A 22,154-nucleotide genomic window follows, 5' to 3' on the forward strand; every position below is an offset into this window, starting at 1 on the left:
GTATAGTCGTAGTCAAACCAAAGTGATGACCTTAAAGGAGGGTGTGGGTAAAGTATAGTCGTAGTCAAACCAAAGTGATGACCTGAGGGGGTGGGGTGGGTAAAGTATAGTCGTAGTCAAACTAAAGTTATGACCTGAGGGGGTGGGGTGGGTAAAGTATAGTCGTAGTCAAACTAAAGTGATTACCTGAGTGGGTGGGTAAAGTATAGTCGTAGTCAAACCAAAGTGATGACCTGAGGGGGTGGGGTGGGTAAAGTATAGTCGTAGTCAAACTAAAGTGATTACCTGAGTGGGTGGGTAAAATAAAGTCGTAGTCAAACCAAAGTGATGACCTGAGGGGGTGGGTAAAGTAAAGTCGTAGTCAAACCAAAGTGATGACCTGAGGGGGTGGGTAAAGTATAGTCGTAGTCAAACCAAAGTGATGACCTTAAAGGAGAGGGTGGGTAAAGTATAGTCGTAGTCAAACCAAAGTGATGACCTGAGGGGGTGGGGTGGGTAAAGTATAGTCGTAGTCAAACTAAAGTGATTACCTGAGTGGGTGGGTAAAGTATAGTCGTAGTCAAACCAAAGTGATGACCTGAGGGGGTGGGGTGGGTAAAGTATAGTCGTAGTCAAACCAAAGTGATGACCTTAAAGGAGGGGGTGGGTAAAGTAAAGTCGTAGTCAAACTAAAGTGATGACTTGAGTGGGTGGGTAAAGTAAAGTCGTAGTCAAACCAAAGTGATGACCTGAGTGGGTGGGTAAAGTATAGTCGTAGTCAAACCAAAGTGATGACCTGAGGAGGTGGGGGGGGGGGGTAAAGTAAAGTCGTAGTCAAACCAAAGTGATGACCTGAGTGGGTGGGTAAAGTAAAGGCGTAGTCAAACCAAAGTGATGACCTGAGGGGGTGGGTAAAGTAAAGTCGTAGTCAAACCAAAGTGATGACCTGAGGGGATGGGTAAAGTAAAGTCGTAGTCAAACCAAAGTGATGACCTGAGTGGGTGGGTAAAGTAAAGTCGTAGTCAAACCAAAGTGATGACCTGAGGGGGTGGGTAAAGTATAGTCGTAGTCAAACTAAAGTGATGACCTGAGAGGGTGGGTAAAGTAAAGTCGTAGTCAAACTAAAGTGATGACCTGAGGGGGTGGGTAAAGTAAAGTCGTAGTCAAACCAAAGTGATGACCTGAGTGGGTGGGTAAAGTAAAGTCGTAGTCAAACCAAAGTGATGACCTGAGGGGGTGGGTAAAGTATAGTCGTAGTCAAACTAAAGTGATGACCTGAGAGGGTGGGTAAAGTAAAGTCGTAGTCAAACTAAAGTGATGACCTGAGGGGGTGGGTAAAGTAAAGTCGTAGTCAAACCAAAGTGATGACCTTAAAGGAGGGGGTGGGTAAAGTATAGTCGTAGTCAAACTAAAGTGATGACCTGAGGGGGTGGGTAAAGTAAAGTCGTAGTCAAACTAAAGTGATGACCTTAAAGGAGGGGGTGGGTAAAGTAAAGTCGTAGTCAAACACAAGTGATGACTTGAGGGGGTGGGTAAAGTTAAGTCGTAGTCAAACCAAAGTGATTACCTGAGGGGGTGGGTAAAGTAAAGTCGTAGTCAAACCAAAGTGATGACCTGAGTGGGTGGGTAAAGTAAAGTCGTAGTCAAACTAAAGTGATGACCTGAGGGCGTGGGGTGGGTAAAGTATAGTCGTAGTCAAACCAAAGTGATTACCTGAGGGGGTGGGTAAAGTATAGTCGTAGTCAAACTAAAGTGATGACCTGAGGGGGTGGGTAAAGTAAAGTCGTAGTCAAACCAAAGTGATGACCTTAAAGGAGGGGGTGGGTAAAGTATAGTCGTAGTCAAACTTCAGTGATGACCTGAGAGGTGGGTAAAGTAAAGTCGTAGTCAAACCAAAGTGATGACCTGAGGGGGTGGGTAAAGTATAGTCGTAGTCAAACTAAAGTGATGACCTTAAAGGAGGGGGTGGGTAAAGTATAGTCGTAGTCAAACTAAAGTGATGACCTTAAAGGAGGGGGTGGGTAAAGTATAGTCGTAGTCAAACTACAGTGATGACTTGAGGGGGTGGGTAAAGTTAAGTCGTAGTCAAACCAAAGTGATGACCTGAGTGGGTGGGTAAAGTATAGTCGTAGTCAAACTAAAGTGATGACCTGAGGGGGTGGGTAAAGTAAAGTCGTAGTCAAACCAAAGTGATGACCTGAGGAGGTGGGGGGGGGGGGGGGTAAAGTAAAGTCGTAGTCAAACCAAAGTGATGACCTTAAAGGAGGGGGTGGGTAAAGTAAAGTCGTAGTCAAACCAAAGTGATGACCTTAAAGGAGGGGGTGGGTAAAGTAAAGTCGTAGTCAAACCAAAGTGATGACCTTAAAGGAGGGGGTGGGTAAAGTATAGTCGTAGTCAAACCGAAGTGATGACTTGAGGGGGTGGGTAAAGTAAAGTCGTAGTCAAACTAAAGTGATGACCTGAGAGGAGGGGGTGGGTAAAGTATAGTCGTAGTCAAACTAAAGTGATGACCTGAGAGGAGGGGGTGGGTAAAGTATAGTCGTAATCAAACTAAAGTGATGACCTGAGAGGGTGGGTAAAGTATAGTCGTAGTCAAACTAAAGTGATGACCTGAGTGGGTGTGTAAAGTCGTAGTCAAACCAAAGTGATGACCTGAGGGGGTGGGTAAAGTAAAGTCGTAGTCAAACCAAAGTGATGAGGGGGTGGGTAAAGTAAAGTCGTAGTCAAACTAAAGTGATGACCTAAGGAGGTGGGTAAAGTAAAGTCGTAGTCAAACTAAAGTGATGACCTGAGAGGGTGGGTAAAGTAAAGTCGTAGTCAAACCAAAGTGATGACCTTAAAGGAGGGGGTGGGAAAAGTAAAGTCGTAGTCAAACTAAAGTGATGACCTGAGGAGGTGGGTAAAGTAAAGTCGTAGTCAAACCAAAGTGATGACCTGAGGGGGTGGGGTGGGTAAAGTATAGTCGTAGTCAAACTAAAGTGATGACCTGAGAGGGTGGGTAAAGTAAAGTCGTAGTCAAATTAAAGTGATGACCTGAGAGGAGGGGGTGGGTAAAGTATAGTCGTAATCAAACTAAAGTGATGACCTGAGAGGGTGGGTAAAGTATAGTCGTAGTCAAACCAAAGTGATGACCTGAGAGGGTGGGTAAAGTATAGTCGTAGTCAAACTAAAGTGATGACCTTAAAGGAGTGGGTGGGTAAAGTATAGTCGTAGTCAAACCAAAGTGATGACCTTAAAGGAGGGGGTGGGTAAAGTATAGTCGTAGTCAAACTAAAGTGATGACCTGAGAGGAGGGGGTGGGTAAAGTATAGTCGTAATCAAACTAAAGCGATGACCTGAGAGGGTGGGTAAAGTATAGTCGTAGTCAAACCAAAGTGATGACCTGAGTGGGTGGGTAAAGTATAGTCGTAGTCAAACCAAAGTGATGACCTGAGTGGGTGGGTAAAGTAAAGTCGTAGTCAAACCAAAGTGATGACCTGAGGGGGTGGGGTGGGTAAAGTATAGTCGTAGTCAAACTAAAGTGATGACTTGAGTGGGTGGGTAAAGTAAAGTCGTAGTCAAACCAAAGTGATGACCTGAGTGGGTGGGTAAAGTATAGTCGTAGTCAAACTAAAGTGATTACCTGAGGGGGTGGGTAAAGTATAGTCGTAGTCAAACTAAAGTGATGACCTGAGAGGGGGTGGGTAAAGTAAAGTCGTAGTCAAACCAAAGTGATGACCTGAGTGGGTGGGTAAAGTATAGTCGTAGTCAAACTAAAGTGATGACCTGAGTGGGTGGGTAAAGTAAAGTCGTAGTCAAACCAAAGTGATGACCTGAGTGGGTGGGTAAAGTAAAGTCGTAGTCAAACCAAAGTGATGACCTGAGGGGGTGGGTAAAGTATAGTCGTAGTCAAACTAAAGTGATGACCTGAGAGGGTGGGTAAAGTAAAGTCGTAGTCAAACTAAAGTGATGACCTGAGGGGGTGGGTAAAGTAAAGTCGTAGTCAAACCAAAGTGATGACCTGAGTGGGTGGGTAAAGTAAAGTCGTAGTCAAACCAAAGTGATGACCTGAGGGGGTGGGTAAAGTATAGTCGTAGTCAAACTAAAGTGATGACCTGAGAGGGTGGGTAAAGTAAAGTCGTAGTCAAACTAAAGTGATGACCTGAGGGGGTGGGTAAAGTAAAGTCGTAGTCAAACCAAAGTGATGACCTTAAAGGAGGGGGTGGGTAAAGTATAGTCGTAGTCAAACTAAAGTGATGACCTGAGGGGGTGGGTAAAGTAAAGTCGTAGTCAAACTAAAGTGATGACCTTAAAGGAGGGGGTGGGTAAAGTAAAGTCGAAGTCAAACACAAGTGATGACTTGAGGGGGTGGGTAAAGTTAAGTCGTAGTCAAACCAAAGTGATTACCTGAGGGGGTAGGTAAAGTAAAGTCGTAGTCAAACCAAAGTGATGACCTGAGTGGGTGGGTAAAGTAAAGTCGTAGTCAAACTAAAGTGATGACCTGAGGGCGTGGGGTGGGTAAAGTATAGTCGTAGTCAAACCAAAGTGATTACCTGAGGGGGTGGGTAAAGTATAGTCGTAGTCAAACTAAAGTGATGACCTGAGGGGGTGGGTAAAGTAAAGTCGTAGTCAAACCAAAGTGATGACCTTAAAGGAGGGGGTGGGTAAAGTATAGTCGTAGTCAAACTTCAGTGATGACCTGAGAGGTGGGTAAAGTAAAGACGTAGTCAAACCAAAGTGATGACCTGAGGGGGTGGGTAAAGTATAGTCGTAGTCAAACTAAAGTGATGACCTTAAAGGAGGGGGTGGGTAAAGTATAGTCGTAGTCAAACTAAAGTGATGACCTTAAAGGAGGGGGTGGGTAAAGTATAGTCGTAGTCAAACTACAGTGATGACTTGAGGGGGTGGGTAAAGTTAAGTCGTAGTCAAACCAAAGTGATGACCTGAGTGGGTGGGTAAAGTATAGTCGTAGTCAAACTAAAGTGATGACCTGAGGGGGTGGGTAAAGTAAAGTCGTAGTCAAACCAAAGTGATGACCTGAGGAGGTGGGGGGGGGGGGTAAAGTAAAGTCGTAGTCAAACCAAAGTGATGACCTTAAAGGAGGGGGTGGGTAAAGTATAGTCGTAGTCAAACTAAAGTGATTACCTGAGGGGGTGGGTAAAGTAAAGTCGTAGTCAAACCAAAGTGATGACCTGAGGAGGTGGGGGTGGGTAAAGTATAGTCGTAGTCAAAATAAAGTGATGAACTGAGTGGGTGGGTAAAGTATAGTCGTAGTCAAACTAAAGTGATGACCTGAGGGGGTGGGTAAAGTATAGTCGTAGTCAAACTAAAGTGATGACCTGAGAGGAGGGGGTGGGTAAAGTATAGTCGTAATCAAACTAAAGTGATGACCTGAGAGGGTGGGTAAAGTATAGTCGTAGTCAAACTAAAGTGATGACCTGAGTGGGTGTGTAAAGTCGTAGTCAAACCAAAGTGATGACCTGAGGGGGTGGGTAAAGTAAAGTCGTAGTCAAACCAAAGTGATGAGGGGGTGGGTAAAGTAAAGTCGTAGTCAAACTAAAGTGATGACCTAAGGAGGTGGGTAAAGTAAAGTCGTAGTCAAACTAAAGTGATGACCTGAGAGGGTGGGTAAAGTAAAGTCGTAGTCAAACCAAAGTGATGACCTTAAAGGAGGGGGTGGGAAAAGTAAAGTCGTAGTCAAACTAAAGTGATGACCTGAGGAGGTGGGTAAAGTAAAGTCGTAGTCAAACCAAAGTGATGACCTGAGGGGGTGGGGTGGGTAAAGTATAGTCGTAGTCAAACTAAAGTGATGACCTGAGAGGGTGGGTAAAGTAAAGTCGTAGTCAAATTAAAGTGATGACCTGAGAGGAGGGGGTGGGTAAAGTATAGTCGTAATCAAACTAAAGTGATGACCTGAGAGGGTGGGTAAAGTATAGTCGTAGTCAAACCAAAGTGATGACCTGAGAGGGTGGGTAAAGTATAGTCGTAGTCAAACTAAAGTGATGACCTTAAAGGAGTGGGTGGGTAAAGTATAGTCGTAGTCAAACCAAAGTGATGACCTTAAAGGAGGGGGTGGGTAAAGTATAGTCGTAGTCAAACTAAAGTGATGACCTGAGAGGAGGGGGTGGGTAAAGTATAGTCGTAATCAAACTAAAGCGATGACCTGAGAGGGTGGGTAAAGTATAGTCGTAGTCAAACCAAAGTGATGACCTGAGTGGGTGGGTAAAGTATAGTCGTAGTCAAACCAAAGTGATGACCTGAGTGGGTGGGTAAAGTAAAGTCGTAGTCAAACCAAAGTGATGACCTGAGGGGGTGGGGTGGGTAAAGTATAGTCGTAGTCAAACTAAAGTGATGACTTGAGTGGGTGGGTAAAGTAAAGTCGTAGTCAAACCAAAGTGATGACCTGAGTGGGTGGGTAAAGTATAGTCGTAGTCAAACTAAAGTGATTACCTGAGGGGGTGGGTAAAGTATAGTCGTAGTCAAACTAAAGTGATGACCTGAGAGGGGGTGGGTAAAGTAAAGTCGTAGTCAAACCAAAGTGATGACCTGAGGGGGTGGGTAAAGTAAAGTCGTAGTCAAACCAAAGTGATGACCTGAAGGGTGGGTAAAGTATAGTCGTAGTCAAACCAAAGTGATGTCCTTAAAGGAGGGTGTGGGTAAAGTATAGTCGTAGTCAAACCAAAGTGATGACCTGAGGGGGTGGGGTCAGTAAAGTATAGTCGTAGTCAAACTAAAGTGATGACCTGAGGGGGTGGGGTGGGTAAAGTATAGTCGTAGTCAAACTAAAGTGATTACCTGAGTGGGTGGGTAAAGTATAGTCGTAGTCAAACCAAAGTGATGACCTGAGGGGGTGGGGTGGGTAAAGTATAGTCGTAGTCAAACTAAAGTGATTACCTGAGTGGGTGGGTAAAATAAAGTCGTAGTCAAACCAAAGTGATGACCTGAGGGGGTGGGTAAAGTAAAGTCGTAGTCAAACCAAAGTGATGACCTGAGGGGGTGGGGTGGGTAAAGTATAGTCGTAGTCAAACTAAAGTGATTACCTGAGTGGGTGGGTAAAGTATAGTCGTAGTCAAACCAAAGTGATGACCTGAGGGGGTGGGGTGGGTAAAGTATAGTCGTAGTCAAACCAAAGTGATGACCTTAAAGGAGGGGGTGGGTAAAGTAAAGTCGTAGTCAAACTAAAGTGATGACCTGAGTGGGTGGGTAAAGTATAGTCGTAGTCAAACCAAAGTGATGACCTGAGGGGGTGGGGTGGGTAAAGTAAAGTCGTAGTCAAACTAAAGTGATGACTTGAGTGGGTGGGTAAAGTAAAGTCGTAGTCAAACCAAAGTGATGACCTGAGGAGGTGGGTAAAGTATAGTCGTAGTCAAACTAAAGTGATGACCTTAGGGGAGGGTGTGGGTAAAGTAAAGTCGTAGTCAAACCAAAGTGATGACCTGAGTGGGTGGGTAAAGTAAAGTCGTAGTCAAACCAAAGTGATGACCTTAGGGGAGGGTGGGTAAAGTATAGTCGTAGTCAAACCAAAGTGATGACCTGAGTGGGGGTGGGTAAAGTATAGTCGTAGTCAAACCAATGTGATGACCTGAGGGGGTGGGTAAAGTAAAGTCGTAGTCAAACCAAAGTGATGACCTGAGTGGGGGTGGGTAAAGTATAGTCGTAGTCAAACCAAAGTGATGACCTTAAAGGAGGGTGTGGGTAAAGTATAGTCGTAGTCAAACTAAAGTGATGACCTGAGTGGGTGGGTAAAGTATAGTCGTAGTCAAACCAAAGTGATGACCTGAGTGGGTGGGTAAAGTATAGTCGTAGTCAAACTAAAGTGATGACCTTAAAGGAGTGGGTGGGTAAAGTATAGTCGTAGTCAAACCAAAGTGATGACCTTAAAGGAGGGGGTGGGTAAAGTATAGTCGTAGTCAAACCAAAGTGATGACCTGAGTGGGTGGGTAAAGTATAGTCGTAGTCAAACTAAAGTGATGACCTGAGTGGGTGGGTAAAGTATAGTCGTAGTCAAACCAAAGTGATGACCTGAGGGGGTGGGTAAAGTAAAGTCGTAGTCAAACCAAAGTGATGACCTGAGAGGGTGGGTAAAGTATAGTCGTAGTCAAACCAAAGTGATGACCTTAAAGGAGGGTGTGGGTAAAGTATAGTCGTAGTCAAACCAAAGTGATGACCTGAGGGGGTGGGGTGGGTAAAGTATAGTCGTAGTCAAACTAAAGTGATGACCTGAGGGGGTGGGTAAAGTATAGTCGTAGTCAAACTAAAGTGATTACCTGAGTGGGTGGGTAAAGTATAGTCGTAGTCAAACCAAAGTGATGACCTGAGGGGGTGGGGTGGGTAAAGTATAGTCGTAGTCAAACTAAAGTGATTACCTGAGTGGGTGGGTAAAATAAAGTCGTAGTCAAACCAAAGTGATGACCTGAGGGGGTGGGTAAAGTAAAGTCGTAGTCAAACCAAAGTGATGACCTGAGGGGGTGGGTAAAGTAAAGTCGTAGTCAAACCAAAGTGATGACCTTAAAGGAGAGGTTGGGTAAAGTATAGTCGTAGTCAAACCAAAGAGATGACCTTAAAGGAGGGGGTGGGGTGGGTAAAGTATAGTCGTAGTCAAACTAAAGTGATTACCTGAGTGGGTGGGTAAAGTATAGTCGTAGTCAAACCAAAGTGATGACCTGAGGGGGTGGGGTGGGTAAAGTATAGTTGTAGTCAAACCAAAGTGATGACCTTAAAGGAGGGGGTGGGTAAAGTAAAGTCGTAGTCAAACTAAAGTGATGACTTGAGTGGGTGGGTAAAGTATAGTCGTAGTCAAACCAAAGTGATGACCTGAGTGGGTGGGTAAAGTATAGTCGTAGTCAAACCAAAGTGATGACCTGAGGGGGTGGGGTGGGTAAAGTATAGTCGTAGTCAAACTAAAGTGATGACTTGAGTGGGTGGGTAAAGTAAAGTCGTAGTCAAACCAAAGTGATGACCTGAGGAGGTGGGTAAAGTATAGTCGTAGTCAAACTAAAGTGATGACCTTAGGGGAGGGTGTGGGTAAAGTAAAGTCGTAGTCAAACCAAAGTGATGACCTGAGTGGGTGGGTAAAACAAAGTCGAAGTCAAACCAAAGTGATGACCTTAGCGGAGGGTGGGTAAAGTATAGTCGTAGTCAAACCAATGTGATGACCTGAGTGGGGGTTGGTAAAGTATAGTCGTAGTCAAACCAAAGTGATGACCTGAGTGGGGGTGGGTAAAGTATAGTCGTAGTCAAACCAAAGTGATGACCTGAGTGGGTGGGTAAAGTATAGTCGTAGTCAAACCAAAGTGATGACCTGAGTGGGTGGGTAAAGTAAAGTCGTAGTCAAACCAAAGTGATGACCTGAGTGGGGGTGGGTAAAGTATAGTCGTAGTCAAACCAAAGTGATGACCTTAAAGGAGGGTGTGGGTAAAGTATAGTCGTAGTCAAACTAAAGTGATGACCTGAGTGGGTGGGTAAAGTATAGTCGTAGTCAAACCAAAGTGATGACCTGAGTGGGTGGGTAAAGTATAGTCGTAGTCAAACTAAAGTGATGACCTTAAAGGAGTGGGTGGGTAAAGTATAGTCGTAGTCAAACCAAAGTGATGACCTTAAAGGAGGGGGTGGGTAAAGTATAGTCGTAGTCAAACCAAAGTGATGACCTGAGTGGGTGGGTAAAGTATAGTCGTAGTCAAACTAAAGTGATGACCTGAGTGGGTGGGTAAAGTATAGTCGTAGTCAAACCAAAGTGATGACCTGAGTGGGTGGGTAAAGTATAGTCGTAGTCAAACTAAAGTGATGACCTGAGTGGGTGGGTAAAGTATAGTCGTAGTCAAACTAAAGTGATGACCTAAGGGGGTGGGTAAAGTATAGTCGTAGTCAAACCAAAGTGATGACCTTAAAGGAGGGGGTGGGTAAAGTATAGTCGTAGTCAAACTAAAGTGATGACCTGAGAGGGGGTGGGTAAAGTATAGTCGTAGTCAAACTAAAGTGATGACCTGAGAGGGGGTGGGTAAAGTATAGTCGTAGTCAAACTAAAGTGATGACCTGAGAGGGGGTGGGTAAAGTAAAGTCGTAGTCAAACCAAAGTGATGACCTGAGGGGGTGGGTAAAGTAAAGTCGTAGTCAAACCAAAGTGATGACCTGAGGGGGTGGGTAAAGTAAAGTCGTAGTCAAACCAAAGTGATGACCTGAAGGGTGGGTAAAGTATAGTCGTAGTCAAACCAAAGTGATGACCTTAAAGGAGGGGGTGGGTAAAGTATAGTCGTAGTCAAACCAAAGTGATGACCTTAAAGGAGGGGGTGGGTAAAGTATAGTCGTAGTCAAACCAAAGTGATGACCTGAGTGGGTGGGTAAAGTATAGTCGTAGTCAAACCAAAGTGATGACCTTAAAGGAGGGGGTGGGTAAAGTATAGTCGTAGTCAAACCAAAGTGATGACCTTAAAGGAGGGGGTGGGTAAAGTATAGTCGTAGTCAAACCAAAGTGATGACCTTAAAGGAGGGGGTGGGTAAAGTATAGTCGTAGTCAAACCAAAGTGATGACCTGAGTGGGTGGGTAAAGTATAGTCGTAGTCAAACCAAAGTGATGACCTTAAAGGAGGGGGTGGGTAAAGTATAGTCGTAGTCAAACCAAAGTGATGACCTTAAAGGAGGGGGTGGGTAAAGTATAGTCGTAGTCAAACCAAAGTGATGACCTGAGTGGGTGGGTAAAGTAAAGTCGTAGTCAAACTAAAGTGATGACCTGAGGGGGTGGGTAAAGTATAGTCGTAGTCAAACCAAAGTGATGACCTGAGGGGGTGGGTAAAGTAAAGTCGTAGTCAAACTAAAGTGATGACCTGAGGGGGTGGGGTGGGTAAAGTAAAGTCGTAGTCAAACCAAAGTGATGACCTTAAAGGAGGGGGTGGGTAAAGTAAAGTCGTAGTCAAACCAAAGTGATGACCTGAGAGGAGGGGGTGGGTAAAGTATAGTCGTAATCAAACTAAAGTGATGACCTGAGTGGGTGGGTAAAGTATAGTCGTAGTCAAACTAAAGTGATGACCTGAGTGGGTGGGTAAAGTAAAGTCGTAGTCAAACTAAAGTGATGACCTGAGGGGGTGGGTAAAGTAAAGTCGTAGTCAAACCAAAGTGATGACCTGAGAGGGTGGGTAAAGTAAAGTCGTAGTCAAACCAAAGTGATGACCTGAGTGGGTGGGTAAAGTATAGTCGTAGTCAAACCAAAGTGATGACCTGAGTGGGTGGGTAAAGTATAGTCGTAGTCAAACCAAAGTGATGACCTGAGTGGGTTAGTAAAGTATAGTCGTAGTCAAACCAAAGTGATGACCTGAGAGGGTGGGTAAAGTATAGTCGTAGTCAAACCAAAGTGATGACCTGAGTGGGTGGGTAAAGTATAGTCGTAGTCAAACCAAAGTGATGACCTGAGTGGGTGGGTAAAGTATAGTCGTAGTCAAACCAAAGTGATGACCTGAGTGGGTGGGTAAAGTATAGTCGTAGTCAAACCAAAGTGATGACCTGAGTGGGTGGGTAAAGTAAAGTCGTAGTCAAACTAAAGTGATTACCTGAGGGGGTGGGTAAAGTATAGTCGTAGTCAAACCAAAGTGATGACCTGAGTGGGTGGGTAAAGTATAGTCGTAGTCAAACCAAAGTGATGACCTGAGTGGGTGGGTAAAGTATAGTCGTAGTCAAACCAAAGTGATGACCTGAGTGGGTGGGTAAAGTATAGTCGTAGTCAAACCAAAGTGATGACTTGAGGTGGATGCAGGTCTGCCATGTTAACAAACCCTTAAATGTATTATTAAAAATGTTTTCATAAATTCTGTATATTTGTATGGCTATTGATGGCACTCGGACCCCCCCCCGCAATTTATTTCTTCTTAAAAATCAAATCAAATAACCCTGCGTACTCTAATCATACGCACACTGTGCTAATCATATATTTGAAATGGTGTGTCATACCAAGACTGGAGTTCTGCAGCCGTTCATACTTATCCTTATGTACGTGTGAGTAGTAACACTAGAATGCAACACTAGAGTTTCTATAGACAGACAGTGACTGGTGGGAATAAAGCGTGTGTATACTAACAGAACACGAGTGGACACGGCAAGAATGAACGCAAGTATATAAAGGCAAATCAGAATTCTTAACAAAGACACTGCTAACAACTAACAGAGATAAGTTACAAAGATTTCTCACTCAAATGAAAAGGGGTGCACCCAAGGAACTTTGAATGGCATCAAATGTCTTTGTCGATGAGAGAAAAAAGCTATTAGATTGGTGTAAACCCACAGGAAATCAATGCCAGCCAACAGTGGGGGGGGGGGGGGGTGTTGAGAGGGGCAACTGTTGCTGCTACAACTAAATGCTGATTCACTTAGCTCTAGCCAACAGTGTGGGGGGGGGGGGTGTTGAGAGGGGCAACTGTTGCTGCTACAACTAAATGCTGATTCACTTAGCTCTAGCCAACAGTGGGGGAGGGGGAGGGGGGTGTTGAGAGGGGCAACTGTTGCTGCTACAACTAAATGCTGATTCACTTAGCTCTAGCCAACAGTGGGGGGGGGGGGGGTGTTGAGAGGGGCAACTGTTGCTGCTACAACTAAATGCTGATTCACTTAGCTCTAGCCAACAGTGGGGGGGGGGGGGGGGGTGTTGAGAGGGGCAACTGTTGCTGCTACAACTAAATGCTGATTCACTTAGCTCTAGCCAACAGTGGGGGGGGGGGGTGTTGAGAGGGGCAACTGTTGCTGCTACAACTAAATGCTGATTCACTTAGCTCTAGCCAACAGTGGGGGGGGGGGTGTTGAGAGGGGCAACTGTTGCTGCTACAACTAAATGCTGATTTACTTAGCTCTAGCCAACAGTGGGGGGGGGGGTGTTGAGAGGGGCAACTGTTGCTGCTACAACTAAATGCTGATTCACTTAGCTCTAGCCAACAGTGGGGGGGGGGGGGTGTTGAGAGGGTCAACTGTTGCTGCTACAACTAAATGCTGATTTACTTAGCTCTAGCCAACAGTGGGGGGGGGGGGGGTGTTGAGAGGGGCAACTGTTGCTGCTACAACTAAATGCTGATTCACTTAGCTCTAGCCAACAGTGGGGGGGGGGGGTGTTGAGAGGGGCAACTGTTGCTGCTACAACTAAATGCTGATTCACTTAGCTCTAGCCAACAGTGTGGGGGGGGGGTGTTGAGAGGGGAAACTGTTGCTGCTACAACTAAATGCTGATTCACTTAGCTCTAGCCAACAGTGTGGGGGGGGGGGTAGGGGGGTGTTGAGAGGGGCAACTGTTGCTGCTACAACTAAATGCTGATTCACTTAGCTCTAGCCAACAGTGGGGGGGGGGGGGTGTTGAGAGGGGCAACTGTTGCTGCTACAACTAAATGCTGATTCACTTAGCTCTAGCCAACAGTGGGGGGGGGGGGGGGGTGTTGAGAGGGGCAACTGTTGCTGCTACAACTAAATGCTGATTCACTTAGCTCTAGCCAACAGTGGGGGGGGGGGGGGTGTTGAGAGGGGCAACTGTTGCTGCTACAACTAAATGCTGATTCACTTAGCTCTAGCCAACAGTGTGGGGGGGGGGGGGGTAGGGGGGTGTTGAGAGGGGCAACTGTTGCTGCTACAACTAAATGCTGATTCACTTAGCTCTAGCCAACAGTGGGGGAGGGGGGGTGTTGAGAGGGGCAACTGTTGCTGCTACAACTAAATGCTGATTCACTTAGCTCTAGCCAACAGTGGGGGGGGGGGGGTGTTGAGAGGGGCAACTGTTGCTGCTACAACTAAATGCTGATTCACTTAGCTCTAGCCAACAGTGGGGGAGGGGGGGGGGGGGTGTTGAGAGGGGCAACTGTTGCTGCTACAACTAAATGCTGATTCACTTAGCTCTAGCCAACAGTGGGGGTAGGGGGGTGTTGAGAGGGGCAACTGTTGCTGCTACAACTAAATGCTGATTCACTTAGCTCTAGCCAACAGTGTGGGGGGGGGGGGTAGGGGGGTGTTGAGAGGGGCAACTGTTGCTGCTACAACTAAATGCTGATTCACTTAGCTCTAGCCAACAGTGGGGGGGGGGGGGGGTGTTGAGAGGGGCAACTGTTGCTGCTACAACTAAATGCTGATTCACTTAGCTCTAGCCAACAGTGTGGGGGGGGGGGGGGGCGGGGGTGTTGAGAGGGGCAACTGTTGCTGCTACAACTAAATGCTGATTCACTTAGCTCTAGCCAACAGTGGGGGGGGGGGGGTGTTGAGAGGGGCAACTGTTGCTGCTACAACTAAATGCTGATTCACTTAGCTCTAGCCAACAGTGGGGGGGGGGGTGTTGAGAGGGGCAACTGTTGCTGCTACAACTAAATGCTGATTCACTTAGCTCTAGCCAACAGTGTGGGGGGGGGGGTGTTGAGAGGGGCAACTGTTGCTGCTACAACTAAATGCTGATTCACTTAGCTCTAGCCAACAGTGTGGGGGGGGGGGGGGGTAGGGGGGTGTTGAGAGGGGCAACTGTTGCTGCTACAACTAAATGCTGATTCACTTAGCTCTAGCCAACAGTGTGGGGGGGGGGGTGTTGAGAGGGGCAACTGTTGCTGCTACAACTAAATGCTGATTCACTTAGCTCTAGCCAACAGTGTGGGGGGGGGGGGGGGTGTTGAGAGGGGCAACTGTTGCTGCTACAACTAAATGCTGATTCACTTAGCTCTAGCCAACAGTGGGGGGGGGGGGGGGGTGTTGAGAGGGGCAACTGTTGCTGCTACAACTAAATGCTGATTCACTTAGCTCTAGCCAACAGTGGGGTGGGGGGGGTGAGAGGGGCAACTGTTGCTGCTACAACTAAATGCTGATTTACTTAGCTCTAGCCAACAGTGGGGGGGGGGGGGGTGTTGAGAGGGGCAACTGTTGCTGCTACAACTAAATGCTGATTCACTTAGCTCTAGCCAACAGTGGGGGGGGGGGGGGGTGTTGAGAGGGGCAACTGTTGCTGCTACAACTAAATGCTGATTCACTTAGCTCTAGCCAACAGTGGGGGGGGGGTGTTGAGAGGGGCAACTGTTGCTGCTACAACTAAATGCTGATTCACTTAGCTCTAGCCAACAGTGGGGTGGGGGGGGGGGGGGTTGAGAGGGGCAACTGTTGCTGCTACAACTAAATGCTGATTCACTTAGCTCTAGCCAACAGTGGGGGGGGGGGGGGTGTTGAGAGGGGCAACTGTTGCTGCTACAACTAAATGCTGATTCACTTAGCTCTAGCCAACAGTGTGGGGGGGGGGGGTAGGGGGGTGTTGAGAGGGGCAACTGTTGCTGCTACAACTAAATGCTGATTCACTTAGCTCTAGCCAACAGTGGGGGGGGGGGGGTGTTGAGAGGGGCAACTGTTGCTGCTACAACTAAATGCTGATTCACTTAGCTCTAGCCAACAGTGTGGGGGGGGGGGGGTGTTGAGAGGGGCAACTGTTGCTGCTACAACTAAATGCTGATTCACTTAGCTCTAGCCAACAGTGTGGGGGGGGGTAGGGGGGTGTTGAGAGGGGCAACTGTTGCTGCTACAACTAAATGCTGATTCACTTAGCTCTAGCCAACAGTGTGGGGGGGGGGGGGTGTTGAGAGGGGCAACTGTTGCTGCTACAACTAAATGCTGATTCACTTAGCTCTAGCCAACAGTGTGGGGGGGGGGGGTGTTGAGAGGGGCAACTGTTGCTGCTACAACTAAATGCTGATTCACTTAGCTCTAGCCAACAGTGGGGGGGGGGGTGTTGAGAGGGGCAACTGTTGCTGCTACAACTAAATGCTGATTCACTTAGCTCTAGCCAACAGTGGGGTGGGGGGGGGGGTGAGAGGGGCAACTGTTGCTGCTACAACTAAATGCTGATTTACTTAGCTCTAGCCAACAGTGGGGGGGGGGGGTGTTGAGAGGGGCAACTGTTGCTGCTACAACTAAATGCTGATTCACTTAGCTCTAGCCAACAGTGGGGGGGGGGGGGGGGTGTTGAGAGGGGCAACTGTTGCTGCTACAACTAAATGCTGATTCACTTAGCTCTAGCCAACAGTGGGGGGGGGGGGTGTTGAGAGGGGCAACTGTTGCTGCTACAACTAAATGCTGATTCACTTAGCTCTAGCCAACAGTGGGGTGGGGGGGGGGGGGTTGAGAGGGGCAACTGTTGCTGCTACAACTAAATGCTGATTCACTTAGCTCTAGCCAACAGTGGGGGGGGGGGGGGGGGGTGTTGAGAGGGGCAACTGTTGCTGCTACAACTAAATGCTGATTCACTTAGCTCTAGCCAACAGTGTGGGGGGGGGGGGGGTAGGGGGGGTGTTGAGAGGGGCAACTGTTGCTGCTACAACTAAATGCTGATTCACTTAGCTCTAGCCAACAGTGGGGGGGGGGTGTTGAGAGGGGCAACTGTTGCTGCTACAACTAAATGCTGATTCACTTAGCTCTAGCCAACAGTGGGGGGGGGGGGGGGGGTGTTGAGAGGGGCAACTGTTGCTGCTACAACTAAATGCTGATTCACTTAGCTCTAGCCAACAGTGGGGGGGGGGGGTGTTGAGAGGGGCAACTGTTGCTGCTACAACTAAATGCTGATTCACTTAGCTCTAGCCAACAGTGTGGGGGGGGGTAGGGGGGTGTTGAGAGGGGCAACTGTTGCTGCTACAACTAAATGCTGATTCACTTAGCTCTAGCCAACAGTGGGGGGGGGGGTGTTGAGAGGGGCAACTGTTGCTGCTACAACTAAATGCTGATTCACTTAGCTCTAGCCAACAGTGGGGGGGGGGGTGTTGAGAGGGGCAACTGTTGCTGCTACAACTAAATGCTGATTCACTTAGCTCTAGCCAACAGTGTGGGGGGGGGGGGGTAGGGGGGTGTTGAGAGGGGCAACTGTTGCTGCTACAACTAAATGCTGATTCACTTAGCTCTAGCCAACAGTGGGGTAGGGGGGTGTTGAGAGGGGCAACTATTGCTGCTACAACTAAATGCTGATTCACTTAGCTCTAGCCAACAGTGGGGGGGGGGGTGTTGAGAGGGGCAACTGTTGCTGCTACAACTAAATGCTGATTCACTTAGCACTAGCCAACAGTGGGGGAGGGGGGGGGGGGTTGAGAGGGGGATGACCTGAGGGGGTGGGGTGGGTAAAGTATAGTCGTAGTCAAACTAAAGTGATGACTTTAGCAGCAAAAAACCGGTCACAATTACAAACTCCGGCATTCAAGAGGATTTATCTAGCGGCCATTGTATGAGGTCAGCAAATGACCTAACCGTTAGGATGAAGGACAGAAAGAAGGAATTAAACTAATACCTAACACAGCGGTATGAGTTTAGCTTGAAAACTTGCACACTTAATTGTAAAGCTTGTTTATGTTATGGCCAAAGCACGCATTGGACGGCAAATGTGCGCATTGGCCGGCTCTCTTGGCCAAAGCCCGAAGAGCTTAGCAACGAGAACGTATTTCGTACATTGGCCGCCCAATGCGCCGGGATGTCCTGGAGAATGTCCTTTCTAGACTAAGTTGTGATCGCGTTTTCATTATTCTGAGTGATGTTTCATTGTGAGTAACGTATTGTTTGGCTCTTGTTTGTATAGCATTCTATATGAAATGCGACACGGACCAAAAGGGCCTTCAGACCAGGAGACAGACATACTAGATGGCTGTCCAGAAAAGTTGCGTGACAATTATATGGCCAACAGATTAGTAGTTTGTGAAAAATATTGTAGTGCAGCCCATTCTTGTGGATCCTGTGTCAACGATGTCCATGCAATATGCGGAATGAAGTAGACAAAGGTACGGAGGGAACAGTACTTGCAGATTATGTCACAAAAAACAAGAAATTATGGACAACAGGTCAGCAGCTCATACTAGCTTGCAAACTCAAGGTGCTAAGATGCTAACAAAATCAGATACACATTTTAAACAAGCTGAAGTGAGAGATAATGTTCGCATCCGTATACCAGATGTTGACAGAGGTCGCGGTGACCCCCGAAGCGTCATCGCAATTGTCATGAACGTCGAGGGCGCTTTCTACAAGATAGGAACGGAACATTGTGTTCTAAAACAACTCTATGCTCGTCCGTTTGCAATGAGGAAAAAAACACTCCGAACCATCGCATCTAAACAATAACTGACCGGCGGCCAAGGGTACACTCGCTGCAATTGCACAACCACAGCACAACAAATTACTGCAAGTGTAAAAATAACAAGCTGCTATGTAATTCTAAATGCCATAAAAAGTTCAACTTGTTGTAACAAGTGATAATATTGATTGAGACTATAGTACAATAAAATAATTTGAACGTTTATGCCATTTACTTTAATTAATAATCAATAAAGACTTAATTTCATAATCCTTACTGTATTAAAAAATCTGCTAATGATCTTATAATTCAGACTTTGGCCGGTCGTCCCTAGCCAGATGATCTTCTAATTCGGACTTTGGCCGGTCCACCATGGCCAGTTCACGAACTGGCCGGCCAAATGCCGAAATTAAGAGCTATTTCAGACTGGTCAATGGGAGGCGATATTGGCCAATGCGCACTTTGGCCGACTTCGGGATTTGACCATAACATATACATTTAAAAACATAATAAGCCAAACTAAACATTTTCTTTAGATATACTATGAGCGACCCACGTTTCTTGTTAATGGTTTTTGCAACAATGTTTTTTATTAGTATAAAAACTAAAAAAATAGTATTTATTTTTTTCTAAAACATTCATTTATTTTTTAAAAATATATTTGTTATGCTTTTGACAAGTTTTTTCTACTTGCTTTATTTTCAACTTTCTAGTAGTAAGATATTGTAAATATATATATATATATATATATATATATATATATATATATATATATATATATATATATATATCAGTAGCGCCCACTGAAGTTTAGAAAAGAAATATTACGAATGTAATTCTTTCTAACATGATCGTTCTTAAGTCGACACCAACATGTTGCAACACAATGACTCCCTTACACGGGCAGTTCTATCTATTGTCTGTCTAAACAGATTTGTAAACATTCGCCGTCAACACCGGTCCACCAAACTGATCTAGTGGTCGAGACTATTAGATGAGCAGCGGAACAATGACATTAGATGTATAGTAAGAGCAGAGAGTTGTGTGGGAAAAAACTTACCTGACTTTTAATCATAAGATCATGTTTGCCTTTTGGTCGACCCCCGTACAAGTCTTCCGTGTCCATCTCTATCTCACTGTCATCGCTGGACTCCATCTCTTCCTTCTCTCTGGGGAGGTGACACTTCACTATCAAAACACATTCCCAACGGTCAAACTTATTCTCTTCCAATAAAAACATCACCACTTTCTTTTGAAATACAACCAAAACAAATGACTCCTCCCGCTTTCTATGTGTAGTATAAAAAGTAAGTCTAACTTTCTAGCCTGCTCGTCCTTGATTCTAGATTCCTCTAGTTCCTTTTCTTGCTTCCTTTTAAAATACTCATCCAGCTCAGCACCTTCAAGCTTGACCCGTCTCTTGATCTAAAGTGGGGAAACACGCGCTCTCATCAATTGGGAAGTCCACGAAAACAAGACACCTCTACACTACCCCACCCACACACACAAAACAAAACTACACACGGACATAAGACACCACTTCCCTAACCAACAGCAGACATCACTACACTACCCCAGACACCACTGCATTACCCTTAGACACCAATACACTACCCCAGACACCACTACACTTCCCCCAGACACCACTACACTACCCCAAGACACCACTACACTACCCCCAGAAATCACTACACTACCCCAGACATCACTATACTACCCCCAGACATCACTACACTACCCCAGACATCACTACACTACCCCAGACATCACTACACTACCCCCAGACACCACTACACTACCCCCAGACATCACTACACTACCCCCGAACACCACTACACTACCCCCAGACACCACTACACTACCCCCAGAAATCACTACACTACCCCCAGAAATCACTACACTAACCCAGACATCACTACACTACCCCCAGACATAACTACACTACCCACAGACACCACTACACTACCCCCAGACATCACTACACTACCCCCGAACACCACTACACTACCCCCAGACACCACTACACTACCCCAAGACACCACTACACTACCCCCAGACATCACTACACTACCCCAGACATCACTAGACTACCCCCAGACATCACTACACTACCCCCAGACATCACTACACTACCCCAGACATCACTACACTACCCCAGACACCACTACACTACCCCAGACATCACCACACTACCCCCAGACATCACTACACTACCCCCAGACATCACTACACTACCCCAGACATCACTACACTACCCCCATACATCACTACACTACCCCAGACACCACTACACTACCCCATACATCACTACACTACCCCATACATCACTACACTACCCCCAGACACTACCCCCAGACATCACTACACTACCCCCAGACATCACAACACTACCCCAGACATCACTACACTACCCCCAGACACCACTACACTACCCCCACACAAGACACCACTACACTACCCCCTCACAAGACACCACTACACTACCTCCACACAAGACATCACTACACTACCCCCACACAAGACACCACTACACTACCCCCACACAAGACACCACTACACTACCCCCACACAAGACATCACTACACTACCCCAGACATCACTACACTACCCCCAGACACCACTACACTACCCCCAGACACCACTACACTACCCCCAGGCATCACTACACTACCACAGACACCATTACACTACCCCCAGAGATCACTACATACCCCCAGACATCACTACACTACCCCCAGACATCACTACACTACCCCAGACATCACTACACTACCCCCAGACACCACTACACTACCCCCAGACAACACTACACTACCCCCAGACATCACTACACTACCCCCAGACACCACTACACTACCCCCAGACACCAATACACTACCCCCGAACACCACTACACTACCCCCAGACATCACTACACTACCCCCGAACACCACTACACTACCCCCAGACATCACTACACTACCCCCAGACATCACTACACTACCCCCACACAAGACACCACTACACTACCCCCACACAAGACACCACTACACTACCCCCACACAAGACACCACTACACTACCCCCACACAAGACACCACTACACTACCCCCACACAAGACACCACTACACTACCCCCACACAAGACACCACTACACTACCCCCACACAAGACACCACTACACTACCCCCACACGAGACACCACTACACTACCCCCACACAAGACACCACTACACTACCCCCACACAAGACACCACTACACTACCCCCACACAAGACACCACTACACTACCCCCAGACATCATTACACTACCCCCACACAAGACACCACTACACTACCCCCACACAAGACACCACTACACTACCCCCACACAAGACACCACTACACTACCCCCAGACATCACTACACTACCCCAGACATCACTACACTACCCCCAGACACCACTACACTACCCCCAGACACCACTACACTACCCCCAGACATCACTACACTACCCCCAGACATCACTACACTACCCCCAGACATCACTACACTACCCCCAGACATCACTACACTACCCCCACACAAGACACCACTACACTACCCCCACACAAGACACCACTACACTACCCCCACACAAGACACCACTACACTACCCCCAGACATCATTACACTACCCCCACACAAGACACCACTACACTACCCCCACACAAGACACCACTACACTACCCCCACACAAGACACCACTACACTACCCCAGACATCACTACACTACCCCAGACATCACTACACTACCCCCAGACACCACTACACTACCCCCAGACATCACTACACTACCCCCAGACACCACTACACTACCCCCAGACACCACTACACTACCCCCAGACATCACTACACTACCCCCACACAAGACATCACTACACTACCCCCAGACATCACTACACTACCCCCAGACATCACTACACTACCCCCAGACATCACTACACTACCCCAGACATCACTACACTACCCCCACACGAGACACCACTACACTGCCCCCACACAAGACACCACTACACTACCCCCACACAAGACATCACTACACTACCCCCACACGAGACACCACTACACTACCCCCACACAAGACACCACTACACTACCCCCACACAAGACACCACTACACTACCCCCAGACATCATTACACTACCCCCACACAAGACACCACTACACTA

General features: G+C 47.0%; 1 protein-coding gene across 1 annotated transcript in view; it reads right to left on the reverse strand.

The window, feature by feature from the left end:
* The window catches only part of LOC131935543 (cleavage and polyadenylation specificity factor subunit 2), a 130,985-nt gene that overhangs the window by 30,825 nt on the left and 78,006 nt on the right, over positions 1-22,154 (reverse strand). The window contains exons 11-12 of the mRNA XM_059291992.1: positions 19,305-19,411; positions 19,047-19,155 (exon numbers count right to left, since the gene is read on the reverse strand). Of these exons, the coding sequence (XP_059147975.1) occupies positions 19,047-19,155; positions 19,305-19,411 (216 nt within the window). The remainder of the gene's footprint in view (positions 1-19,046; positions 19,156-19,304; positions 19,412-22,154) is intronic.

This window comes from Physella acuta, unplaced genomic scaffold (genome assembly GCF_028476545.2).
Source record: "Physella acuta isolate Inbredline_101_S28 unplaced genomic scaffold, ASM2847654v3 ptg000148l, whole genome shotgun sequence".
Classification (NCBI taxonomy): Eukaryota; Metazoa; Mollusca; class Gastropoda; family Physidae; genus Physella; species Physella acuta.